This window comes from Fusarium oxysporum, chromosome 13 (assembly GCF_000149955.1).
Source record: "Fusarium oxysporum f. sp. lycopersici 4287 chromosome 13, whole genome shotgun sequence".
In the NCBI taxonomy this organism is placed as follows: Eukaryota; Fungi; Ascomycota; class Sordariomycetes; order Hypocreales; family Nectriaceae; genus Fusarium; species Fusarium oxysporum.
The window spans coordinates 898,739-923,097 of record NC_030998.1 but is presented as its reverse complement, the minus strand read 5'-3'; the positions used below and the strand labels follow the sequence as shown (position 1 = coordinate 923,097).

The 24,359-nt window shown below is 51.9% G+C and overlaps 8 protein-coding genes across 8 annotated transcripts; 6 read left to right on the top strand and 2 right to left on the bottom strand.

Annotated features, from left to right (window-relative positions):
* Window positions 1–287: 287 nt before the first annotated feature.
* Window positions 288–1,717, bottom strand: FOXG_12227 (uncharacterized protein; the record flags this gene model as incomplete). The annotated part of the gene is made up of 3 exons (XM_018391973.1): window positions 288–632; window positions 717–1,102; window positions 1,198–1,717. 3 exons carry the CDS (start codon window positions 1,715–1,717, stop codon window positions 288–290), a joined length of 1,251 nt encoding a protein of 416 aa, XP_018250728.1.
* Window positions 1,718–2,286: 569 nt separating this feature from the next.
* FOXG_12226 (Cu2+-exporting ATPase) lies at window positions 2,287–6,268 on the top strand. Its single transcript, XM_018391972.1, has 2 exons — window positions 2,287–2,728; window positions 2,793–6,268. The coding sequence occupies exons 1-2, from the start codon at window positions 2,607–2,609 to the stop codon at window positions 5,968–5,970; spliced, it is 3,300 nt and encodes a 1,099-aa protein (XP_018250727.1). The 5' UTR covers window positions 2,287–2,606; the 3' UTR covers window positions 5,971–6,268.
* Window positions 6,269–6,426: 158 nt separating this feature from the next.
* Window positions 6,427–8,079, bottom strand: FOXG_12225 (uncharacterized protein; the record flags this gene model as incomplete). Its single annotated transcript, XM_018391971.1, has 2 exons — window positions 7,438–8,079; window positions 6,427–7,372 (listed from the first exon to the last, which is right to left on the bottom strand). The coding sequence occupies exons 1-2, from the start codon at window positions 7,695–7,697 to the stop codon at window positions 6,427–6,429; spliced, it is 1,206 nt and encodes a 401-aa protein (XP_018250726.1). The 5' UTR covers window positions 7,698–8,079.
* Window positions 8,080–8,928: 849 nt separating this feature from the next.
* Window positions 8,929–10,702, top strand: FOXG_12224 (uncharacterized protein; the record flags this gene model as incomplete). Its single annotated transcript, XM_018391970.1, has 2 exons — window positions 8,929–9,054; window positions 9,191–10,702. The coding sequence occupies 2 exons, from the start codon at window positions 8,929–8,931 to the stop codon at window positions 10,700–10,702; spliced, it is 1,638 nt and encodes a 545-aa protein (XP_018250725.1).
* A 734-nt stretch (window positions 10,703–11,436) lies between these two features.
* FOXG_12223 (uncharacterized protein) lies at window positions 11,437–13,506 on the top strand (the record flags this gene model as incomplete). The annotated part of the gene is made up of 4 exons (XM_018391969.1): window positions 11,437–11,789; window positions 11,852–12,636; window positions 12,705–13,188; window positions 13,273–13,506. Exons 1-4 carry the CDS (start codon window positions 11,523–11,525, stop codon window positions 13,504–13,506), a joined length of 1,770 nt encoding a protein of 589 aa, XP_018250724.1. The 5' UTR covers window positions 11,437–11,522.
* A 1,491-nt stretch (window positions 13,507–14,997) lies between these two features.
* Window positions 14,998–19,141, top strand: FOXG_12222 (uncharacterized protein; the record flags this gene model as incomplete). The annotated part of the gene is made up of 6 exons (XM_018391968.1): window positions 14,998–15,244; window positions 15,367–15,419; window positions 15,488–15,916; window positions 15,972–16,194; window positions 16,337–16,755; window positions 16,844–19,141. The coding sequence occupies 6 exons, from the start codon at window positions 14,998–15,000 to the stop codon at window positions 19,139–19,141; spliced, it is 3,669 nt and encodes a 1,222-aa protein (XP_018250723.1).
* Window positions 19,142–19,927: 786 nt separating this feature from the next.
* On the top strand, window positions 19,928–21,734 carry FOXG_12221 (uncharacterized protein; the record flags this gene model as incomplete). The annotated part of the gene is made up of 6 exons (XM_018391967.1): window positions 19,928–20,161; window positions 20,224–20,343; window positions 20,402–20,504; window positions 20,563–20,628; window positions 20,698–21,267; window positions 21,325–21,734. 6 exons carry the CDS (start codon window positions 19,928–19,930, stop codon window positions 21,732–21,734), a joined length of 1,503 nt encoding a protein of 500 aa, XP_018250722.1.
* A 1,470-nt stretch (window positions 21,735–23,204) lies between these two features.
* FOXG_12220 (uncharacterized protein) lies at window positions 23,205–24,094 on the top strand (the record flags this gene model as incomplete). Its single annotated transcript, XM_018391966.1, has 2 exons — window positions 23,205–23,536; window positions 23,587–24,094. The coding sequence occupies 2 exons, from the start codon at window positions 23,205–23,207 to the stop codon at window positions 24,092–24,094; spliced, it is 840 nt and encodes a 279-aa protein (XP_018250721.1).
* Window positions 24,095–24,359: the final 265 nt, after the last annotated feature.

Sequence of the window (24,359 nt, the reverse complement as noted above, 5' to 3'; positions counted from 1 at the left end):
TCGCATGTCACATGAGATTTGGCGGTGCGTCTCAGTGTCCTTCTACGTCCGGAAGTGGGTAGGTATCTCGTTTCATTCTTGTATAAGTTACTAAAAGTCCATAAAATTGTACGTTCTTATCTTAGTTCGTAAATACTTAAACCATTCACGTCAAGGCCTCCTCAAGTCGGAGTTAGTCCTGAACAAGTGAGGGTGAGCGGTCCTAGTACACCTGCAACTCCAGGCTATGACAGCAGTCAAAGCTATAACCTCAACCACAACTCGTTCTGCACAGGCGCTCGGTGGACCTAGGATGCGCGTATCCTGGGCCTATGGGCCTGTGGCTCCTGTTGAATAACTATACGCGGCTTCGCGTTCTCCATCAGGTATGGTCGCTGACGGAGGACCTCCCTGAAGTAGCTCGGCCGGCCATCCTCCTCGACGAGCTCCAGCAACCGATCGGCTTTGAAGTCGACCGTAAGGCCACTAAGCCATTCACCGTCTGCCATCAATACAACGCTGCAATGCCACGGCGTCGTAAAGCCGCTTTTGGTGTTGAGCAGGCTGATGGAAATCTTATGCTCTCCAGTAGACTGGTGGATACTGAGACGTAAATAGTTCGGGAAGCGCGCTTTGACGGCTCCCGCAAAAGCCTAATCACAAGAGAGATTCTGTTAGCTATGGGAACTCGACTAGGCATTGAAATGACTGGCTGAAGTAGTGAACTTGAAACTTACGTATCCCCGGATCAGCATTTGCTTGGCGAGGTACTTGACATCCTTCCTGTACTTGGCACTGCTCTTAGCTGGGCCGAAAATGTGCTGCAGATCTGACTTGAGGAAGCGGCAGTACCCCTTGTACGTCCCGAGCGTGTCCGGATTTGTGGCGATTTCATGGTCAATGTCAAGATCGCCGTCCCGGCCATACTTGTTGAACAGGGTCCGGCGGAAGTTAGTTGCGTTTGCAACGTACGTGAGCTCATTAAGGTCATTGGGCAGGCCCTTCACTGCGACCAAATCCTGTAGGCGGGAGAATGAGAGATGAGAGAAGGCCTTGCGCTCGGCCATGGCCCGTAGCGCCGACCCGTAACGCCAGGTCTCCTGGTCAGAAATTCCTAGCAAGTCTAGATGACGATTCAAGAAGAAGTGTCAGTGATGTGCCAGTAGCCGTGAGAGTTGTCACCTTGTTTCGAGTGAGGAATGCAGAGGATGAACGAACCATTGTAAACCAGGCCGTCTGAGATGACAGTCAGCTCTGCGCCAGGCTCATAGAATTGGCCAATGGTGACACATATGGAGTTTAGTCTAGCAAGTGCCAACTCTTCAGCCTTATCTGGGAGGGTACCCAGAACCTTTTCGACCTTATTTGCTGACTTGAACGGGAATGCCGGTAGACACATGACCACCTTTTGCCGTGCTCTGACAAAGCGTGAGACGACGGCTAGGAACTTAGGCCTGCCGGCACTATGCAGTTCCTCGGTGCTGTCGAACTTGTGAAGAGAGTATTCTAGAATGACGTCCAAAATTCTGTTGGAAGTCTCGGAGACTTTGGTCTCTTCAGAGTCTTCCGTTTTGTCATCTGCGGCGGGAGGGCCCGTCATCTCGCTCGGGACACTGGAGCGGGAGGATCTCGTCGACATGGTGTCGTCGAACGAGACGTCTGATCCAGCTATGGTGACAGCCGGTGTCTTCAGTTTCAAGACGTCGGAGGGGTTCTGATGATCAATATCGATGGCCATGGCGACCAAAGCACATATGAATGGTATGGCAGAAGATGAAATGATAGACGATAAACATGCAATAAGGGTGAAGCGGAGGTGTCGTAAAAGTCGCAATCTAGAACAAGCTGTACATATAGTGTCACGTACAACACTTATCCAATTGGGACAGATGATCCAATGTAAGAGGCCTTGGTTCTTCACAATGGAGATTGGCGGACATGCTCAGCCTTATTTTATCCGGGAGAATGCCAGAAGAAGGAAGATAATGTCTGCCTCACTCCAACCCAAGTGAGGCAAAGCCCGTCATTGTCATTTGGTAGCATATGCTAATTCCATGCCGGGGGCACTGCACTAGGAAGGGAACGTGTGGCTTGGTAGGGCGGAAGCTAGGGAAGCCAGGCCGCCGCAAAAAGCAAAGAGGGTCAACGGGACGGGACATTGCCGTTTCAGGTCCGCTGCCGTTAACTACCTTGCAGCGTCTGAGGTGAGATGGAAGTGGATCGCGACAGGACCCCAGTACCGAGACAGGGGTACTCTTTAGACTAAGGTACCTAAGCGCCCGCCCCCAATCTCAATTATCGGACAGCCTGCGACCTTCTGTTGTGTCACCCAGAAGCAGGATTTCTCCTCTTTCTCCTTCTCCTTTCTCTTCTGGCTTACAATCTCACAATCGCATCCCCTCATCGCTTACTCTCCGCCTGAAGAAGCCGGTCTTCTCAGTGCACCTCTCAGCAAACGACACCCCCGTACTCATCCTAGTTACCGTGATCTGACGGCATCCCGAAGATCCATTTAGCGTCCCAGCTGGTACACTAGTGGCCTGGCGCGCTTGCGAGGCCCTCCACTACACCAACTCCACGACCAAAAGCCCTGAGAACTGCTTGCTGTCGTTGTCGCTGTCGCTGCGATGGGACAAACCTATATGCGTCTGCCGGAAGATGGCGATGACAGAAATGCCAGTGCCAGCAGGCTTCCAGCGCCCACGAGCGCACATCTGGCAACAACCACGCTGCAGATCGGCGGCATGACGTGCGTCGCCAACTCTTACCTTCGTTCATTTCGTTCTCTAAAGCTAACTCTGTAACCTCAACAGATGCGGTTCTTGCACGTCGGCAGTTGAATCCGGCTTCAAAGGCGTTGACGGCGTCGGAACAGTCTCCGTCAGCCTCGTAATGGAGCGCGCCGTTGTCACGCATGACCCAGACATCATACCTGCCGAGAAGATACAGGAGATCATCGAGGACCGTGGGTTTGATGCTGAGGTTCTCTCGACCGATCGTCCCAACCCCGCGACTACTCGATTGAACAACCACTTCTCCGACCAGAGCACTGCGATTGGGAGTGAAGCTGAGTCTGCAACGACAACTGCGACGACCACTTTCGCCATAGAGGGCATGACATGTGGCGCCTGCACGTCCGCCGTTGAAGCTGGCTTCAGTGGCGTGGCCGGCGTGCTCAAGTTCAACATTAGCCTTTTGGCGGAACGAGCCGTTATCACTTATGACGAGACGAAGCTTTCGCCGGAGAAGATAGCCGAGATTATCGACGATCGCGGGTTTGATGTTACTATTTTATCGACGCAGCGCGACTCGATCCATCAGGGAGGAGATACGACAAGCGCTCAGTTCAAGGTCTTCGGCTGCAAAGATGCGACTACTGCCCAGCTTCTGGAGGAAGGCCTCATTGCAGTCCAGGGCATCCGATCCGCATCTCTCAGCCTCAGTACGGACCGCCTGACAGTCATCTACCAGCCCAGGACTATAGGACTTCGTGGCATTGTTGAGGCTATAGAGGTGCAGGGCTTGAATGCCCTCGTTGCAAGTGGCGAGGATAACAACGCGCAGCTTGAGTCGCTGGCCAAAACGCGCGAGATTACCGAGTGGCGGACAGCGTTCAGGACGTCACTTGCCTTCGCGATCCCCGTTCTCCTCATCGGCATGATTATTCCTATGGCCTTCTCAGTGATAGACATTGGACGTTTCGAACTCATACCTGGTCTATTCCTGGGTGACATTGTATGTCTCGTTCTCACATTGCCTGTTCAATTCGGCATTGGCAAGCGATTCTATATCTCTGGGTATAAGTCTCTTAAACATAGATCGCCAACAATGGATGTTCTCGTCGTTCTCGGCACATCATGTGCCTTCCTCTTTAGCGTCTTCTCCATGCTGATCTCCGTCCTTCTTGAGCCGCACTCTAAACCTTCCACGATCTTCGACACATGCACCATGCTCATCACATTCATCACACTGTCTCGGTGGCTGGAGAACCGGGCCAAAGGCCAGACTTCTAAGGCGCTGTCTCGTCTTATGTCACTAGCTCCGTCCAAAGCTACCATCTATGCTGACCCGATCGCTGTGGAAAAGGCAGCAGAGAGCTGGGCAAAATCATCTGACGAGCCCCCAACGCCCAAGACACCTCGGACTCATGAACCTGGCGTCTCTGCTTGGGAGGAAAAGGCCATCCCAACAGAGCTGCTTGAGGTTGACGATATTGTGGTCATCCGGCCCGGTGACAAAATTCCAGCAGATGGCATTCTGGTTCGAGGCACTACATTTGTTGACGAAAGTATGGTTACTGGAGAAGCTATGCCTGCTCAGAAGTACATGGGTGATAGTATCGTCGCCGGCACTGTTAACGGTGATGGGCGGGTCGACGTCCGTGTTACTCGAGCTGGCCATGATACCCAGCTAAGTCAGATTGTCAAGCTAGTGCAAGACGCACAAACCGCTCGCGCCCCTATTCAGCAACTTGTTGATACAATAGCCGGCTACTTTGTTCCCATGATTCTTATCCTCGGTCTTGGTACGTTCCTTGTATGGATGGTCCTATGTCATGTTTTATCCCACCCTCCGGAGATCTTCCTCGAAGATAATAGCGGCGGCAAGGTCGTAGTCTGCGTTAAGTTGTGTATCTCCGTCATTGTCTTTGCTTGTCCGTGTGCTCTTGGACTAGCTACGCCCACGGCCGTGATGGTTGGCACCGGAGTCGGTGCAGAAAACGGAATTCTGATAAAGGGCGGTGCTGTCCTGGAACGTATAACCAAGGTCACGCAGGTTGTCCTCGATAAAACTGGCACCATAACTTATGGTAAGATGAGCGTGGCCAGCATAGGTCTCGTCCCGCAATGGACAAGAAGCGAGGTCAGTAAACGACTTTGGTGGTCCATCGTTGGTCTAGCAGAGATGGGGAGTGAACATCCTGTGGGCAAGGCTATCCTGGGCGCTGCAAAGAACGAGCTAGGTATGGCGCCCGAAGAAACCATTGATGGCAGCGTCGGAGACTTCAAAGCGGTTGTGGGGAAGGGTGTCAGTGTGACTGTCGAGCCAGCTATCGCGAACCGGTCACGATACATGGTACTGGTTGGCAACCTCATATTCTTGAAGGATAGTGGTATCGATGTCCCCGAGGATGCTGTAGAGGCCGCCGAGAAGCTTAACATGTCGGTTGGCGAGGGCACATCGCAGGCCAAGAGCAATCCCCGCAGCGCTGGAACCACCAACATCTTCGTTGCCATTGACGGGCTTTATTCGGGCCATGTGTGCCTGTCTGACACAATCAAAGAGGATGCTGCAGCGACTATCTCGGTCCTGCACCGTATGGGCATAAAGACCGCCATAGTGACCGGCGACCAACGGTCTACCGCACTCGCCGTCGCCTCTGCCGTGGGTATCGATGTCAACAATGTTTACGCCGGTGTTAGCCCCGATCAGAAGCAGGCTATCGTACAAGAGATCCAGGACCGTGGCGAGGTTGTCGGCATGATTGGCGACGGCATTAACGACTCCCCGGCACTTGTAACGGCGGACGTGGGCATTGCTATGGCAAGCGGAACAGATGTCGCGATGGAGGCGGCGGATATGGTGCTTATGAGGCCGACAGAGCTTATGATAATACCTGCTTCGCTGGCGCTTACGCGCACCATCTTCCGCCGTATCAAGATAAACCTCGGATGGGCATGCATCTATAACGCTATCGGCCTCCCGATTGCCATGGGCTTCTTCCTTCCGTTCGGGCTTAGCGTGCATCCTATAATGGCGAGTCTTGCGATGGCGTTCAGCAGTGTGACGGTGGTGGTCAGCAGTCTGATGCTCAACTCCTGGACAAGGCCTGTTTGGATGAACGAGGTGGCGAAGAACGGCGGCAGGGAGCCCAAGGCGGAGAGGTGGATATGGGGAAGGGGAATCGTCGGCTGGGTGAGGGAGATGACGGGACGCAGAGGCAAGGAGGAAGAGGTTGGGTATGTGCCATTACAGAACATAGAAGGCTGAGTTTGTGTGTGACCATTGTCTTGATATGCATTGCAATATTCAAGTCTGCTTGTTGAGCTTTCAACCTGGGAAAGGAATGCAGTTACAAAAAGACTACATTTCCGCCCAAACAGTCATGTCCATGCTGTCGAGGTAAGGCACGAAATGCCACCATTAGCTATCAGGTCTATCAACTCAAAGTAACATTCTCAAAACACACCTCAGGCAGCATACTAGCTATCCACACCATAACCCAATATGACATGCTGTGAATGATTCGATCTTACGTCTCTTCATCTCCAAACCAAAGCAATCTCAAGATTAGGACCTGGCGAATCGTTAGACGACCTCTTGCCGTAAGTGACCTGGCAAAACAACCTTCTAAGTAGGAATATGCATATGCGCTCAATATATTCGAAAAGTCTGTCTAGCTATCTCTCTGATCTACTACCATTGTATCTCGATTCGCTCGCAACCTTACAACACCGCCATCTTCTTTGGTATAAGCAACTCTCGCGTTTTCCTGACCCGAGCACCATCCTCCTTACTCTTAAAATACCGGCCCGTCTTGTAGCTCCAGAGCAGGCTACCGAGAGCATGGTTCTTCTCGACCTCGAGATAGCCGAGGAGCGCGCGGTCGGCCTCCTCGCCGAAGCATGGGAGCTCCGATAGTGCTCTGTAATAGCGTCTGTAACAGTCGTTGATCATAACTCCGACCTCGTTGATGGCCTGCTGGGTTGAGAGCCCCTTGGCCTTGAGCAGGCGGACCATATTGTGGTCAACCCCGAGGCGAAGGTCCTTCTCGTAGGAGAGAATGTCGTTGACTAACAGGATCTGGTCGCTGATGATGACCATGATCTCGAACACTAAAGGATGATCCGCTACCTCCTCGGGCAAGTCAATCCCATAGGCCCATTCATTGTTGACCAGCGCAGGATAGGCGCCGAGAGAGCCCCGGCGCATGGCCAGGTATTCGTCCGGACCACGTGTGAAGGACCGACCCTCCACATTTGTCCGAACCTGCGCAACCAGCCCCTCCCAGTAGAGCTCGTGTGCCCACATCCAGCGCCTGTAGAAGCGGTCTGACGATGGCTTTCCCGCGTAGAAACCTTCTGGGCTTTGCTTCACGCGATCGCACAATGTCTGGAACACATACCGAATAGGGTGTTCTGAGTCGGCGGTATACCGCGGGGCAGTACCCTCCATGATCTCACGTGTCCTGGCAATCTCATTCACGGCGCCATCCAGATCATTGGACAGGTGGCCTTCGTCGAACTGATCGTCGAACAGGAAGGCCCACGAGTTCCAATCGGTTGACGTACGTAAGGCGAATGCGCTGCAGTCGGGAGCCCAGATGCTTGCAAGATAGGTGAAGTCAACCCGTTTGTTTCTGCTGGCCCACTTGGCATCGGCGTTGATCACGCTTTACACAGTCAGTCAGGGTTGACTCTTCAAGGAGGTCTGCTTGATGCGCGGGGTGCAACTTACGAGGCAATCCACTCGTCAGCTTCGGCTTTGACGCTGGCATAGTTGGGGTTCTCACGGGCTGGGACCGACATGAGTGAGCTAAAGAGGTCGGGAAGCATGAGAACCTCCATCTCGGCATGATCTTGAAATTGGTCATGTTCGGGGACGTTGTGGACCCCGTTCCCGTTGGCCATCCTGGGTTTGATCTCATGTTTGGCGTTGATATGAAGCTCGTCCCCGTTCGTCATCTCGGACTCAGAACCACTATCGAATTTGACCATGATGCCACTCTGTTGTTAGATTTGGATGTTCTATACTAAATGAGTAATCTCAAGTCAAGTTCATGCTCGCGTCTGAAAATTGTTAATGTATGGAAGCATCATATAATGCAGCAGCAGATCTCTGGTACATTTAAGGCGTGGCGTCTGCCGAGGGATCTGCTCATGCAGGCTGGAGCTCTGATGTCTGCATTGGGAAATATGCCGCCTCTACGGAAAAGGAATGAAAACGTTGTGAAAGCGTTCATGTGCCGGCACTAGCAACGAATTCCTCCGTTTGAGGCTTGATCCCGTTGCTTATTATCAGTGCCGGACAAACCCCCGAAAGGTCGTAAGCAATAACACTCCGGTCAGCTGACGTGAGCCTCAATATGTTCCGTTCTGCATGGTCCTTATCAGTCCCTGGCAACGGCACATACTCGTATAGGAAGTCTAGAGGGGAAAATAAAAAATAACCCGAAATCGGTGGATCACACGTGAATTTCGTGTAAGCTACGTTCAAGGGTCGTGTATTTTTCTCCCAGAGGCGCAGTGCAGAGGAATACGAGCAGGAATGCACTTAGAGAATAGTGCTTACATCTGAAACCCTGTATCTTCAACAGTGGAGCTTGGTTCCCTGTTGGCCCCGTTTTAACTAGATACTGGATTGGCCACAGGGTAAAAGGCCTCTCCAGGTACCGACCGGGATGTCCACTGAAATCGAGAGATTCCCGCCCCTAGACGGAGTAAACGCGCTGATATCAGATTGGTGAGATTAAGCTCTCAGCACACCTAGTCGGCGACCCACTGCCGAACTCAGGGGCTTAGGTGTACTGAAACGGAAGTTGAATGGGGCGGCACTTGGCACCCGGCGGGTGGACCCGCAGCCCTTGGGGCTAGGGAACTTTTCAGGGTTTGATTTTCGGGGTCTAGAAGGTTGGTTCATGGAATCTGGAAGGTGAGCATGATCTGCAAGTACGAAATCGCGCAGGACAACTTGGCGAACCGTGCTCCGACTTTATTTGATAATCCTTTGCAATCTGCAACCCAGTAGGCCAGTGTGTAATTGTAAGCTCGGCTAAAAGCACAAGGGAGAGGCGTGGGGAACACAGGCATGCATGGGGAGGATGATCAAGTTCACCACCATCCACTTGTATACAGTCACAGTCATTGCCTGATCCAGCATATTACATATACTGCTGATCCTGTCTGTTCGATAATTTATCCAGAAAATCTACCTGGACTGTAGATCATCATGTTTAGTACCCTACGGCAAACGTTTGGTGATGGAGACCGACTCCTCAGCGTGGAGATTGCCCCGCCATTTGACAAGGACAGGACGTCCATGCGCACTGCTTGTGAGAGATGCCGCGGACAAAAGGTAGGTCACATCGCGGCCATTCACATTCATCATCATTATCCAGTGCGGGGAGTCTCGATGGATAAACCGTAGAGACCTCTTTTTCCATCTTCACTTGACGACAACGAGACTGATTTGACGTTTGCGTTGCCTTTAGTCCAAGTGCGTGAGCGGTGAGAACGGCTGTATGCTATGCGTTGCCAAGAACCGGAAATGCGAGTACTTGGTCATCTCGAGGCCTCAACGGCGGACATCCAGCGCCGCTAGTGGTGGTTCAAAGTCACGGAACGAAGATGAGGATGACGACGATGACGGCAACAACAACAACACAGTCGTCAACCAACATAAGCAGTCGAACCAGGCGAGGAGACACAAACGCTCGTCTCGAGCGCAGTCAATGAGACAATCATCGCCATTATCAACACATTTATCATCCCCCAAGGACCAATCAAGGGTCGTAACAGCCTCGCAGCCCTCGCTTCGGGACAACAACACCAACAGCATCGCAACAGGGCCAGACGTGGGCCTAGAAGATGCACAGCAACTTTTTCTCAGCACCCTCTTCCCGGACTCCCTTGGACAGATTCCGGCTGTCTTTCCGCAGTTCGATCCGGACTTCTTTGGCAAGGTGGCCGGTCCCACGCCTACGGCTGCCGCGAAAAGTCGGGCAGGCCGCAGCGGTGTTGGTGTTACCGCCGAAGCGTTGACCGCTCGAGGAGACAGTAGCAAGCAGAGCAATCACACATCTGTATACTCATCGTCGTCGGCAGATAGCCTCTTTGAATACGGGATTGACCCGATGGATTTTCTGATGGATGAGTCGCACATCCCTACAACGGTGGCGCCCAGCAGTGCACAAGGCAGTAATAGAGTCACAAATGAGGCTCGGCCTAGTACGGCTCATTCCTCAACACCACCAGACTCAGCTGCCACCTCCAACTCTTCATCTTCATCTTGCTGCTGCATGATGACAGCCGTGAGCATCTACGAGGCCATGCAGGCTCAGCTCGTCTGGGGCGATCCCATCGCTGGCCCATCGGCGGCATCAAGTCCCAACTCTACGTCAGCCGGCTCTTCATACTCGTCTGGGCCATCGTGGTCAGGGTCAGAGTCAGGGACAGGCGCGACAACATACCATTCAACAACGCCTCTTATGACCCAGCAAACGATCCTGAAGCGTCAGAAGACGATACTGCTTCGTTGCGACTCCCTTGTCCAGTGCAGCACCTGCTGGTCCCGCCCGGACTTTGTCATGCTGATAATTACCATGTGCGATCGCATATTAACTAGTCTGGTGGCGGTCGAGCGTTTTGTTTGCGGCAGAAGCGATGATGACGTAAACAGGATCAGTTCCAACGTCACCGCTGCTGCCGTAGACATGCACGCCATGGAAGCACCATCACGCGCGGGGCTGGAGGTGTCATCCCTGTCCCGATCGTCCCAGTTGCTGCAGCCTGGGGTGGGTGCATGGCAGATCGACGACGACGACGAGATGGAACTGGTTATCAGCCTGATCAAGTCCCGCGTGACAAGGCTCAGCAATCTGATCACCATGGCTGAGGGAACAATAAGCGCAAACGCGTGGCCTTGGCATGAGAGGCTGGTCCAGGCTCTGCGGAAGAGGTCTAACAAACTTCTTATCTCCTTGTCATTTCGTCACTTTCCTTGATGCCTTGTCTCACTATAAAATTAGTTGTGTGGAGTTTATTTAGACTGGCTAAAAGGACTACTATTGGAATAGACAAGCATGGAGTAATTATTTCGGTAGACATTTCAGACAGCCAGGTCAAATGCAGAAAACCCTCTCCAGGGGAGGGGAGAATATTGTTACATAGTAGTTATACAAGGACAACGATGTACAACATCAAGACCCCATAACGCTTGATACAGCCACGAGATAATTCAAGGTGACATGTTCTGAGTCGGGCCCCTGTAGTTGCCAACACTCCTTCTTGCCCGTATGTACTGCATGACTTTCAGAGTCTGTCTTGGGCAGGATGCTGTGAGTGAGAGTACAGCCTCTCGGCTTCCGGGTGTCAGACGCGCATCCAGTGCTGACAGGCAGTGCGTTCAGACTGGCAGCTGGCCGATGGACACTTGCCGCTTCGGGCTCACTTCCGCCCCGTTGCTTTGGCCCCGCCTCACCTCCTCCAAATTGCTGCTCCGGGCAGACCTCCGCCCTGCCTGGTGATGACACAGCTGACGGCCACGAGCAGCATAAGCATAATCGGGACCGATAATATTTGGGCACGACATTACTTCGGGCATATCCATATTCATTGGCACTATATCAGTACTTCAGGAGAGAAAAGCCCAGCTGGTCTTGGTCGTACCAAAGGTGAAAGTAACAGTCCTGAACATTCTTGTAAGGACAATCTAAAGCTCCTTTGCGAAGACCTCTGAGGAATCAAGTCTGATCGACTACTGCTGACGACCCAATTCGATTCACCTTCATTGTCACTGAGACAAGCCTCAGTCTTCACTTCACCATGGCCTCTCCTCTCCTGCTCATCGGCGCTATTGGCCTTCCTATCATCATCCTGCTCCAATGGCTCGTGACATATGCGCGCACCGTCCTCAAGGTCCGCCGCAATGGCCATCCCGCAATACACAGCGGCATTATGATCTTCGAGTCCGTCATTCGCTCATGGTATCCTCGCGTCCCCGTCCTGGTACCCATGGAGAAGTTTACCCTCAAGGATCCTTTCAAGAAGTTCGCCAATGCGCGCTCCGACATGATCGTCATTACCGAGGCCGTGAGTGACCCCTCCCGATTTTCTAGAAAGAACAGGTACTGACGTGGGAATCCCGTTACCAGTCGTCTCCCAATGGGGTCGCCTACCTCTTTGGATCGCCAAAGATCTTTCGCGAAATTGGCCGCAACGGCGACATCTTTCTCAAGCCGCTTGAGAAGATCCGCTATCGCATGCTGAATACCTTTGGACTGCAGCTCGCCTCGACACAGAACGGCGCCCAGCATGAAAGACACAAGCGCGTCGTTAAAGCAGTGTTTAACAACGAGCTTATGGAGAACGGGTGGCATAACATGTGCAATATGTGGCGGGCTTTGCTCCGAGAAGAGGGCGTCTATCCAGCAGCCGCCAACTCGGAGACAGCTCCCATTGTACGAGACATGAAATCAACCATGCTGAAAGTGACACTAGGTGCCATCGGCGCCTCGTGGTTCGACATTGACATACCCTGGGATCCGGCTGAGGAGTCGCAACGCAACACGAAAAGCGACCTGATGCCATTCGCCGAGACGCTGAAAGTGGTGTGGGATTCGCCATTTGTACAGACCATGCTACCGCTGTGGTTCCTGGAATGGAGTCCTTCATTGTATTTACGTCGCGCTGGCTGGGCGCAGCGATCCCTCGTCGCCCACATTAAAAATGCGCAGGCTGAGACAAGGCAAAGAATCGAGGACATGAAAGATAACACCGAGGTTCAAGGCCGGCCGAGAAAGTACAGGAACCTCATCGATGCGCTGGTCGATTCCCAGAATGACGTGGAGAAGGCTGAGAAGGCCGAGAAGGGATACGTGGCGCCCAATGTTGGGCTATCAGACAAGGAAGTCCAAGGCAACATTTTCTCTTTCATGGTGTAAGTTTATAAGGCACTCGACGTTGCATTATATCGTGTATGCTCTGACTAACACATGGCTCGCCCAGAACCGGTCACGAAACATCCTCTCATACCCTGACTTGGGTCTTGTCACTGCTCGCCAGGAACACCGATTGGCAAGAAAAGCTATATGCCGAGGTCAGTAAGGTGGATACTCTTCCCCTGGACGAGGACGAAAGCGTGGGCGACGCGAAGCCACTGAAGTATTTCGGTTACGAGGAAATGGCAAACTTCCCTCTGGTCCTTGCAGCTACTATTGAATCACTCCGCATGCGCGATCTGGCCATGCAGATGACGCGCGTGGCCTCCCGCGACACCACGCTTAGCTACACAACGTGGGATGGTGACGCCGCCAACCCATCTGAGGCCAAGGTACACCAACACACCGTTGCCATTCCCAAGGGCACGCGCGTGCACCTCGATACGGCGGCGTTTGGGGTCAACCCGTTCAAGTGGGAAGACCCGCAAACATACAACCCAACACGCCATCTTCGCGAGACTGAAGATGTGAACGGCAACAAGAAGGTGACCGTACGTTTATATTCCCCCTCTCCTCTCTCTGTTCAGACGGAAAAGAAACTTTTGAATCAGGTACTAACATTCCCAACCACGCAGGTCTCATACGAAGACTTCATTGGCTACTCGTCCGGCTCGCGTCAGTGCATTGGCAAACGCTTTGCAGAGGTAACAATGGTGTGCTTCCTGGCACATATGATCATGAACTTCCGCTGGGAGGTCGTGCCCGAGCCGGGCGAGACCCAGGAGCAGGCGAAAGTGAGGGCTTCTACTGGCTCGGAACAGTTCATGTTGACACCCCCAGCGTACGACCTGCGCTTCATCAGGCGCTAAGGCGCCGGCTTAGACTTGCACCTGGTTTGGTTATCCTTATAAAATTGAATGTCATCAAGAGTCACCCTTGTTTTTTCTCATGCAAGGCACTTGTAAAAAAGTGGTCAGTGGTGTTGAGGGTTTGTCTAAATACATGCTCGGTGGAGGAGGCTCAGACCGGAGTATCAAATCTACTATAGAAGAATATTATATACATTTTTCCAGTCCACAAAGTAAACAGAAGACCCGCCCAGGGAACTGCTGTGACTGCTTATTATGTCTTTAAGCAACTCTAATTGAAGTATGAGGTGCAGGGTCTAAGGATGGCTGCTGGCTACCCTGTACTCGCGGCATGCCGGATCAGGAAATCGACCTCTTCATAAATGCAATTTCCAGAATCACCAATTCGAGTCAGTTAAACGGAGAGATATGATGGACGTTTAAATCTGAAAGTAATTAATTATAAATCACAGTACTGTTTCCGTTACTCCCCGCTGTGGATCAAAGACACTGGACACCGGGATAAAGAATCTCAAGAGTGAAAAGCATAAAAAGAGAACTAAATCACGCCAAAATTATTATGTAACCCTTGATCGCTCTGGATTTTGCTATCCTGGCCTACTTAGCTGCCTTGGGGGTAGGCCAGCCAGAAGATGTTGGCTTAGCAAATTGCAAGCCGTCGGGAGAAAAAGGTATTGTTCCACGAGTATGAGTAGGTGTTGGCAAGTCACTGGCGCTCCGGAGTGTGCTTTCAACCTCTCGGGTTATCGACCGATCTGGATAGGTAGATACCCCCTGTACGGTGTGGGGGCATCTCGAACGGTCCGTCCCTAATAAGTCAACTAAAGATCTTTATAATATCACCTGCTTTTTTAACACCCTCCTGAAAAAGAAATCAGCGATTAGTTACCTAACTTTAGAACCTTTTCTAACCAATCGGACCCCAGGTTAAACTTTGGGTGTCAGTAAGCAGGGGATGTTAGAAAAACCCTGAGTTGACTAAGCCTGGGTCCTGGTTACAAGCCCGTCAGCTGGAACCGGGGCTCAAAAAGGAAACTCTCCTAGTTTCCCGGGGAATTGGCCTCGTCAGCGCGGCCAGCCAACCTGGGCAATCATCCTGGTCCCCCAGTCTGCAAGTCAGAAGTAGGTGACCTACTCTTTCGGGACTCAGCTCATGCAGGTAGTCAGCTCAGCCAGCCTGGGATTTTGAGACAAACGCGGCGTTACTAAGAAAACAAAACGTACCTATCTATCCACATGCCACCCGTGCTGCATATGCACACGCCATATTGTACTCATACCTGTAGGCGCTGAACCTGAGTCTTATATTCAGTTTTAGCTTCATAGCTCTCTCTGGTGCGACGATTATCCCTTTTGTCTATCTCAAGACGCTTTTTCATTGTCGCGATTTATCTTGCCACTACTCTTCGCCTCGCTGCCAAGGCTCATCTTAATTGAACTTTCCTCCTCCCCGGCCTGTTCGTGTTCATACTCATACTCGCACTAGCAGCCATGGCTGTCGGTAAAGGAACGCCGGCAAACTGTGGGAACAGATTAATTCCCCAGATTTTGGACGACCTCGCCTCTGCTGAGCCTGATCGCATCATTTACTCTTGGGCCAGGTCCTCGGACCTTTCGCAGGGCTTCCGCCATGTATCTGCTCGTGCCTTTACGAAAGCGGTCGACAAGACGGCCTGGCTACTTCAGCGGGAGCTAGGAGTGACGTCGGAGATCCGCGCCGTGGGTTATATCGGACCTCGTAAGTTTTTCTCCTAAAAGCGAAGCGCCCTGGGATCGTTAGGGGCTTGTACCGCCATCTCGGCGGCTCTGAGCCCGTGTATTCGAGCCATTTGACTGACGACACAATACCCATGCATCTAGATGATCTCCGACAGATCCTGTTGACATTCGCCTGTATCAAAGCCAATTGCGCTGTTCGTTTCTCCCCACATTGAATGTGTCTCCCAGAGCTTCACTCTGTTTGTCTAACATATTCCTACAGGGCTTGTTCCTCTCTCCAAAGAATAGCACCGAGGGCGCTCTAGCCGTCCTCGAGGCGGCAAATTGTAACATCTGGGTCAACCCCGCTGGTGAGAGGCCAACACAGCTCGTGAATGACTTTTTACAGCAACGCCCCATGCATGTCATGGAGCTGCCCAAGCTGGATGAGCTTCTTCCTGAGGATGAGAGCGAGCTGGAAAATGTGGAGCCGTTTCCTTACACCAAGCGCTGGGAAGATGCGATAAACGACACGTTCTGCATCCTCCATACATCGGGCTCAACCGGCCTTTCGAAGCCCATCTCGTGGACACACGGGCTGATTGGTACTGTGGACGCTGTCCGGATGCTGCCCTCTCATGACGGTATGGAGCCCTGGGCGAAAGGGTGGGATGATGGCGACACGCTATACTCGACATTCCCATTGAGCCATGTAAGAAGCTGTCCCAGTCAATCACGTCTGAATTAGTGCTGACCACGTATTCAAGGGAGCGGGGATTTTGATGGACGTGGTCATATCGCCGCTGTTTGGACTACACTGCGTCCTCGGGCCTCGGGACGTGATACCCAATCTGGAACTCATATCGTCCCTGGCGAACCACATCAAGATCGACATCTGGAGCATGATTCCTTCGCTCACTGACGAGCTTGGCGAAGCCCCCGACATCTTGCCAAAACTAAGCAGGTCAAAATTCATCTGCGCTTCGGGAGGTAAGGCATTTGTCCCCAACGTACAGATCTCTACTTCAGTTGTAAGGCACAAGTACTTTATGTCTGAGATACGACGACAAATCACCTTGTGTCAAGGCTTTCCGTTTCCGTCAGTAAGCTAACAGATATGATTACTTTCCAGGACCCGTGAGCAATGTTTTAGGCTCCAAAGTGAACGAGTTTGTTCGTGTTCTGAACCTGACCGGCACGTCGGAAGGTTTGTTTATCGGCAACCTGTGGGTAGACAGACAGGATTGGCACTGGTTTGCCTTTCACCCTTGGTCCGGTTTCGAGTTTAAGATGGTTGAGCCCGGTCTTTACGAACAGTGGATCCATCGCAACGAGCACGCGGAGTTCTTTCAAGGTCTCTTTCATACCTTTCAAGATGTGAACAGTTTCAACTTTAAGGATCTGTATGTTCAGCACCCAACTAAGCCGGGTCTATGGGCGTCTCACGGCCGCAGTGATGACGTTGTGGTGCTTTCGAATGGATACAAGATCTCGCCCCTCGATACGGAGGCCCTCGTCACATCCCACCCGGCTGTTGATGGCTGTCTGATGGTAAGTCCAGAGACCCTTCAGACGTTTGACAACCCGCAGGCAACTAGCCGATCGATAATGCTGATTGATATGCTAACTTATCTCACAGATCGGATCGGGCAAGCCACAAGCCGGCCTCCTTATCGAGCTGAAAGACCCAACCATCAAAAGGGACGGTGATGATGCTGAAGCGCTCTTTAGCAGCATCTGGGCCGTGGTCGAAAGGGCTAACTCCCTCTCTCTGCACAAGGACCAGCTGCACCGAGATTTTATCGCCTTTTCTGAAGCAGGGAAGCCATTCATCCGTACCGACAAGCGCACTATCAAACGTCGGGCTACCATGGCGCTGTACGCCGACTACATCGAGCGTTTCTACCAGTCGCGTGGGGAGGATGACAGCGACGCCGAAGTTGCGGCGCTTGGGCTGCTGACAATCGACACAGCATCCTTGGACTCGACCGCCCGCGCGGTTCGGCATATACTGGCTTCGATCGTGCCTGCGGTCAAAGACGCTCCAGTGGATGCTAATCTGTTTACTCTTGGGTTCGACTCTCTGCTTGTGTTCAAGGCTACTAAGGCGGTAGCGGCGGTTACAGACTTGGGAGGCATATTTCTACCAAGAAACTTCTATGCTGGGCCGACAGTTAAGGCGATTACCGCCACTGTCGTGCGATTGGCTGCCGAGCGTAGAGCCACGACAGCAAATGGCACTATTACCTCGCCGTCGACCGAGCAGCAGCAACAGGATGCACAGGAAGCCAAGATCAGAGCACTGATGAACCGACACAAGGCTCTTCTATCCTCCAAGCTGGGCCCAATGGACCTCTTCGGCGGAAATATGTATGAGGGGATTAATGTTTTCATTCCCCTCTGTCCAGGCGTCTCGTTCGAGCAGGCGTACAAAGTGCTCCAGCGAGGTCTGGTTCGCGCCATGGAGATTGTGCCGGCTCTCGCGGGTAGAGTGATACCCTGTTCGGAGCACGAGATTGGATACAAGAAGGGAGATGTTCGCATCAGTCTGCCTCCACTGCCCTCAATGGCCTTGGGTACCTCTCCCTCCGACGAGCCAAGACAATTGCGCTTCCGCGACCTCTCGTCCCTCGTGCCATCCTACGCTGAGCAGCGCGCCTCTGGATTCTTGACCTCGGCTTACCCTGACGAGCTCCTGACTACGTGTCCCTCTTTTCCCGACCTGCCCACGGATGTGCTCAACGTACAGGCCAATTTCGTCGAGGGCGGCTGCGTGCTGGCCTTTAACGTTCATCATCATGCGTTTGATGGCATTGGCATGTTGATCGCGCTGACGGTATGGGCAGAATGCTGCCGGTTCGTCCAAGGCGATCAGTCTGCGACTTCCGAGTGGCTGCACCCAGAGAGTCTCAATCGTGACATGCTATCTATCTTGTATGAGCTGGAGGGGTTCGCGAAGCCGGCGTCTGAGGTCGACCCAAGAGTTTGGGGTTTCTTGCCATATGCCGATCCGGCGCTGAAGCGCAAGCAGCAGGAGAAAGAGGAAGACACAGACATGACAGAGGCAGCCGCGGTCAACGGACATGTCACTGAGCCCAACATTAAGAGGGCCCGTTTGTCTCGCCATCTGCCTAAGCCGCCTCGCCTCCCCAACTGTGAGCATTGGCCGCCCGCGCCGCGGGCGGATGGTCGAACGTTGGCGGCGTCGACCTTCGTCATCTCGGCCGAGAAGCTTGAGAGACTCCAGAAGAGTGTCGAGCTTGCCGAAGCTGCGGATCCGGAAAGTCAAAGTCTTAGCAAGGAGTCGGGGTCGCTATCTCTCGGCGATGTGTTGCAAGCCTTCTTCTGGCGCGCCGCCGTCCGGGCCCGTCGACGTGACGAGGACTCCTCCCCTGATGACATGTCCATCATCGAGATGCCCACTGACGTCCGGCCCTACTTCAGTTCGCACCTCCCGCCAACATACATGGCCAACTGTGTCATCATGAACCGGCAGCACATGTCCATCTCGGAGCTCTGCTCTTCTCAGACATCCCTTTACAAAATTGCCCAAATCTGCCGCGAAGCGCGTACTCGAGTCGATCAAGAGCTTGTCCACGATGCCTTCAGTCTACTACATACAATTCAAGATAACAGCCCAGGAAACCATACGACGGCGTTCCTAGGCCAGGGCATCCAGGACGGCCCACACTCGCTCTTCAATAACATGATGCTCTTCCAAGCTAGCGATATTGGGCCTTTCGGTGGTGATATTTTCGAAGCGCCCGAGGCAGTGAGGGTTCAGATGGATTGGCTGAATAAAGCGTTCAGGAGTCTCTTCATTTTGCCGATGAGAAAGGATGGCGGTGTCGAGTTGCTGCTGGGGACTCTACCTGAGGAACTGGATGCGATGAAGAATGATCACGAATTTATGCAGTTTGCTGAGTTTCTGGGATAGGGAAAGGAAAGGAAAGATGGGAGGGAATGCATAGATAGGATGGTCTGGTCCCTTGGAGATAGTGCTTTGTAAATCTCAATGATGTTCTGCTATAGTACTATTTTGTCTTATGTTATTTTCTTTTATTTTGCTTGCTCAAAGCGCATTTTTGGTGTTGATTACACTTTTTCCATCTACGGCTAGAAAATCCATTACCATGATGACGCTCTGCCGTGCCCTGCAATCAGCGCTGTTTGTGCTACCAACAAACAAGTGCACATTGAGGATGGACCACACCCGTCGCTGGAATAGATGCTGGGAGAGAAAAGCCCCCGGGTACTCGTAGGACTTCGCAACCGAGAGAGTTGATTCCACGTCCGGTGTAAGCGACATGTCCATATCCAGTTCGTCTCCAAAGGGAAATTCTCCTAGCGCACACATTACCCGAGCCAGTTGCCTAACTGGGCAATGGTCCAGTGGGGAGTTGCGGAACCTGTCAGCGGGATTGCCATCCTTGCAAGGCCTAGCTCCGAGCCCTCACAGCCCCAAAAGATTGGGACAGTTTCCGGTCGGAGGTGGTTCATTTTAGAGCAGGACTTGGGATGACTAACGGCATGTTCCCAGTCACAAGATTTAGGACGTATTTAACATCTTTTCACACATCTCGTCGAGTTTCACAACTCACTGTCTTTGTTACATTGTCCAAAAGGTCTTTCTTTCTTTGCCTTGATCAATCAAAGGTGAGTAGTCACAAATCTCCCTTGACGGAGGAATTCTCATAATCATATCGACTTGCTAAAACTCTTCATGATCCTGCAGGCAATGGATCTCAGCAAATACATCACCCCGCTACTTGCGGGACAGTATCCTTTGGGAGGAGCTGTGCTTGTCGCCGTCGTCGCATTCGTGCTTCTGATGCTGATCGCGCCGAAAGACAGTATCCCTGTTATCAACAAATATCCTAACGACTGGTTCTTGAGCAAGGCTCATATGGCCTTTATCACTAATGCTGATGGCCTCATCAAACAGGGGTTTGCCAAGGTGCGCGAAAGCTCTTCTTCCATGGTTAATGGAGAAAAGGAGTGCTGACAAAAAGAAACCAGTTTAATAAGCCTTTCCGCATGATCACACTCCTGGGAGATAGAATAGTCCTCCCTGCCGACCATTTCGAGTGGATGAGACGCCATGGTCCCCATCTTGATCACCAACCGCTGGTGTCCAAGGTACGGACGCTTGCCTTCTAGGCCGCTCCATTGAACATTGACTGAACTGCTTGTATAGGATTTCTTTGCAGGTTATCCTGGATTTGATGGCACGGCAGCCATATCGGACCCGTCTAAACTTTTGGCCAACGTTATCAAGAAGAAGCTCGTTCAAAACCCTCGTGAGCCCGACCATTTCCCTTCGCATTGATGTAATCATGCTGACTCGAGGCTTTCTAGATGTTAGCAAGCTACACAATAATGTGCGAAAAGACTTACTGGCAGCTTGGCCCGAACAAAGTGACGGTACGTGTGGCATATATTCAGCATCTACCCGTCCTGTGATCCGTGCGCATCAACTAATGGCCAAGCTAGATTGGAAAGCAGTCGACTGGGCCAAGGATGGTGTCAGCCTTATCAGCCGGATGTCCGCGTCGGTATTTGTTGGCGAGGAGCTGTCGCGCGACGAGACATGGCAGCAGGTCAGTACTAACTACGGTATGACCGTGTTCCTTGCGGCTCGCGCGTTGCGAGCATGGCCGCGATTGCTGAGACCTATTGTACAATGGTTCCTCCCGGCTTGCAAGAGTTGCAGAGCAGAAGTCCAGCGCGCCCGCGAAGTCTTGCACAAGAACCTCGCTAAGAGGGCGGCCGAAGACAAAGAGCACGACGATTCCATTAGCTGGTTTGGCGAGATTGCGGGCGGTAAGAGCTATGATCCTGTCGCCGCCCAGCTTGGAATGTCTATGGCTGCTGTGGTGACTACCTCGGAGCTATTGAAGCAGACGATCATTGAGATATGCGCCCACGACCTGGTTGCTCCCCTCCGAGAGGAGGTGGAAGCCGTGGTTGCCGAGCATGGATGGTCTCCTGCTGCGCTGACCAATATGCGCTTGCTCGATAGCGTCATCAAGGAGACACAGAGATTGAACTCTGCAGTTATAGGTAGGTCGATAAGACGCCCGCCCCAGCATTATAGATCAACGCATTAACATATTATAGTCAATCTCGACCGTCAGGTCCTATCGCCGGTCACCCTACCTAACGGCCAGTACCTACCCAAAGGGACAGCTATCTCAATCTACATGTCGCAGCTCCGGAACCCCGAGGTATATGATAACCCAGACACCTTCGATGCATACCGCTATGTGAAGCTTCGTGCGCAGGGTGGGAAGTGGATCTATGCTAGCTCGGCTACTTCCACGAGTGAGGATCATTTCGTGTTTGGTATTGGTAAACCTATTTGCCCAGGGCGATTTTTTGCTATCGCCGAGGTGAAGACAGCTATTGCTACCATCTTACTAGACTATGATGTGCGGCTAGCTGAGGGATATAAACCGAAGCTGATGCCATTTGGCTTTGAGCTGTTCGCCGATCCGGGAGTCCAATTGGAGGTCAAGCGGAGATCATAGATTTTAGTAGAAGGCAAAAAACACAGAACTTGGATATTGCTACGATTTGTTGCCTCGGATCTTAGGATACTCTTCTGACTTTGCTCTTGTAGCTTCCTCGTGATGCTCAAATTATCACCCGCCGAGTATGCCCTGCACTCTCTTCCAGCGCTGAGCCAGCACTCGATATAGACTGTAGCACAAGTTCAGCGGCTTGTTTGTCTTGGTAAAATCCAGAAGCCAATGACAATCTTAGTCGTTGATTTAGGCCCGAGATCGAAGAAAGAGGGGGTGTTTGCTGTCGAAGCAGACGACCTAGGGGCACTGATACTTTCTTGCATATCTATCAAGAGACGCCTCAGCTTCAGCTTTATTGAGTTACTATCGAGCTTTTTATGTGACTGGGCCGCCTGGATCAGGCTGCTTGTTCGCTGTACTTAGCTGAAGTCGGCCAGGACATGGATACGTCTAAAAACAAAGATCCCTTACTGGATAATGCAAGGTATTGAGAAAGACACCGTTGATTTTCTTCCCCTAGTTCTTCACAAGCAATAGATAGTGCTTGGCCAGGCCACTCAGGGTAAGGAAAATGAATTGGATGCGGAAAAATATAAATCACCAGGATGTGACTCCGGCGTCATTCAGTGCAGTGCCGCATTCAAACCAGAAGCAATTCATCAACATGTATCGAAAACATGCCCAGTCCCTGTCTGACAAGTTGTTGGAGAGCCGGGCTTTAGAGCGGTCGCAGAGGCGGGATCAAAATCACAACTGGGCCTGCTCTAGAAGAGGCTCGTGAGAATTAGATATCTCCATTACAATACGTAAAGTAGGATAAGAAACACTACATATCTTTAAAATATCTAAAGTATCTCAACCACGGTTATTCAATTCTTAAAACAGATGCAAAGTGATCAGGCAGCGCTACAAATGTCTCAGGGCAAAGAGCCCCAAAGTAGGCAGAGCTGAAACGGTAATCATTGCTAACCCCTCATATTGCAGCAGTCAAAAGGCACCTCGTAAAATATCTCGCTGAGGTTCCCCTTTTTGCAACTCTCAGGCAGAGCCTTGTGCAACCCCAAGAACTGCCTCCTCAGCCCCGATGCCAAGCGGATTTATGCAGTGGAAGAATACCAATAATAGGGAGGACTTCTACAAAAAGATATGGGTAGCAAGGTCTCAGTGCGCGATAGGCATCTATTATGAAATGCACTCCCCACTAAAGATGGGGATTCGCTGAGTGGTCATGTCCTACCAGCTTGTATCCCCCGACGCTGCAGTCAGCAAGCCACAACAGGTTGGCGGTGTTTGCGCCCCCCAGTGCCTGCCGAGAAAAATGGACGAAAGACCAGTAACTACCAGTGCCAACGTTTCTGTGGCTACCTTGCAGCCGCTGCTGGACACCCAACCAACTTCATCGGCATCTTCTCCCCTTGGACCAACTGAGAAGCCCGACACAACATCCAAGAAACAAAGCAAAAGTACCAGTAAATGGTTACAGTTCTTAACCCAATGGGGACTCGAGATCACAGCATTGGCTCTCAGTCTGATAGCCTTCGGACTAATGATCTATCTTCTGTACCAGTCAGCTGGGGAGCCGATATGCAAATGGACCAAAACTCATATCTCCCTCAACACAGCTGTCTCCATCTTGGCTGGAACATCAAGAGCTTGCCTGGCATTTGCTATCAGCATGTGTCCCAGGGCAAATGGAACTGGCTGAGTCGATCTGCACAGCCACTGGTGGACTTTGATCGTTTCGATACTGCTAGTCGAGTAGCTTGGGGAAGCCTGCGTCTGCTGCAATCTTGCGTGCGTCGACCGTAAGTGGTTTCTTTCCAGTAATTGACTCTACCACTAAGTGAACCGCCAGACGCTGGATAGCGATCGGTGCTCTGACTGCTATTGCCCTTCTGACTTTCGAACCCTTTACCCAAGCTGTCTTAGTTATAACAGATAAGGAAGTCATTTTAGACCACCGAGAGTATAACAAGGTAGTACAGTCCAGTAATGGTTCTCTTGAAACCCATGGCAATGTTCCTACAATCGGCCGATCAACTCGTTTAGATGGCGCATCGTGGACCGGGGCTTTTGCCGGAGTAGGTCTCGTTCAATTCCCAGGACCTAACAATACGCCTATGAACTTCTCAGTCTATCGCACCTCAAGTAACATCCAGGAAGATATGGGTATGAAAGCGGCCATGTGGAATGGGTTTTTACCCTTCACAGCACGGCAAAACCTGAAGCCAGCATTCGCCTGTGCAACAGGGAACTGTACCTGGGCCAATTTCACTTCCATCGCTGTCTGTTCCAAGTGTCGCGACATATCAGGATATGTTACCAAGTCATCTGGACCCGTGAAACTCCCCTCAGGTATTTAAGCTACAGGACCATATGATCAGTCGTGGGTGTTGGGGGCACGGGGAAACCCTGCCTGATGTGAGCAACCCCAGTCCATACTTTGATTGGGCAAACGGCCGGAATTTCACTTTCCTCAAACATGAGATTCCAGAGCTGAATATTAGCATTTCAATCTACAATGGAAGTCGTCAGTGCCGAGACTTGTCCCAACAATGTCCCAACAATGTCCTGATACTTGTCTATCTGCTCGGGTTACAACCAATCCAGGGAAGACCCTGACGTTTG

Bases quoted from the DNA above. Each gene is read 5' to 3' on its own strand.
- FOXG_12226 (XM_018391972.1), top strand. From the start codon at position 2,607: ATGGGACAAACCTATATGCGTCTGCCGGAAGATGGCGATGACAGAAAT. The intron at 2,729-2,792 runs GTGCGTCGCCAA...TAACCTCAACAG, and splicing joins CTGCAGATCGGCGGCATGAC to ATGCGGTTCTTGCACGTCGG.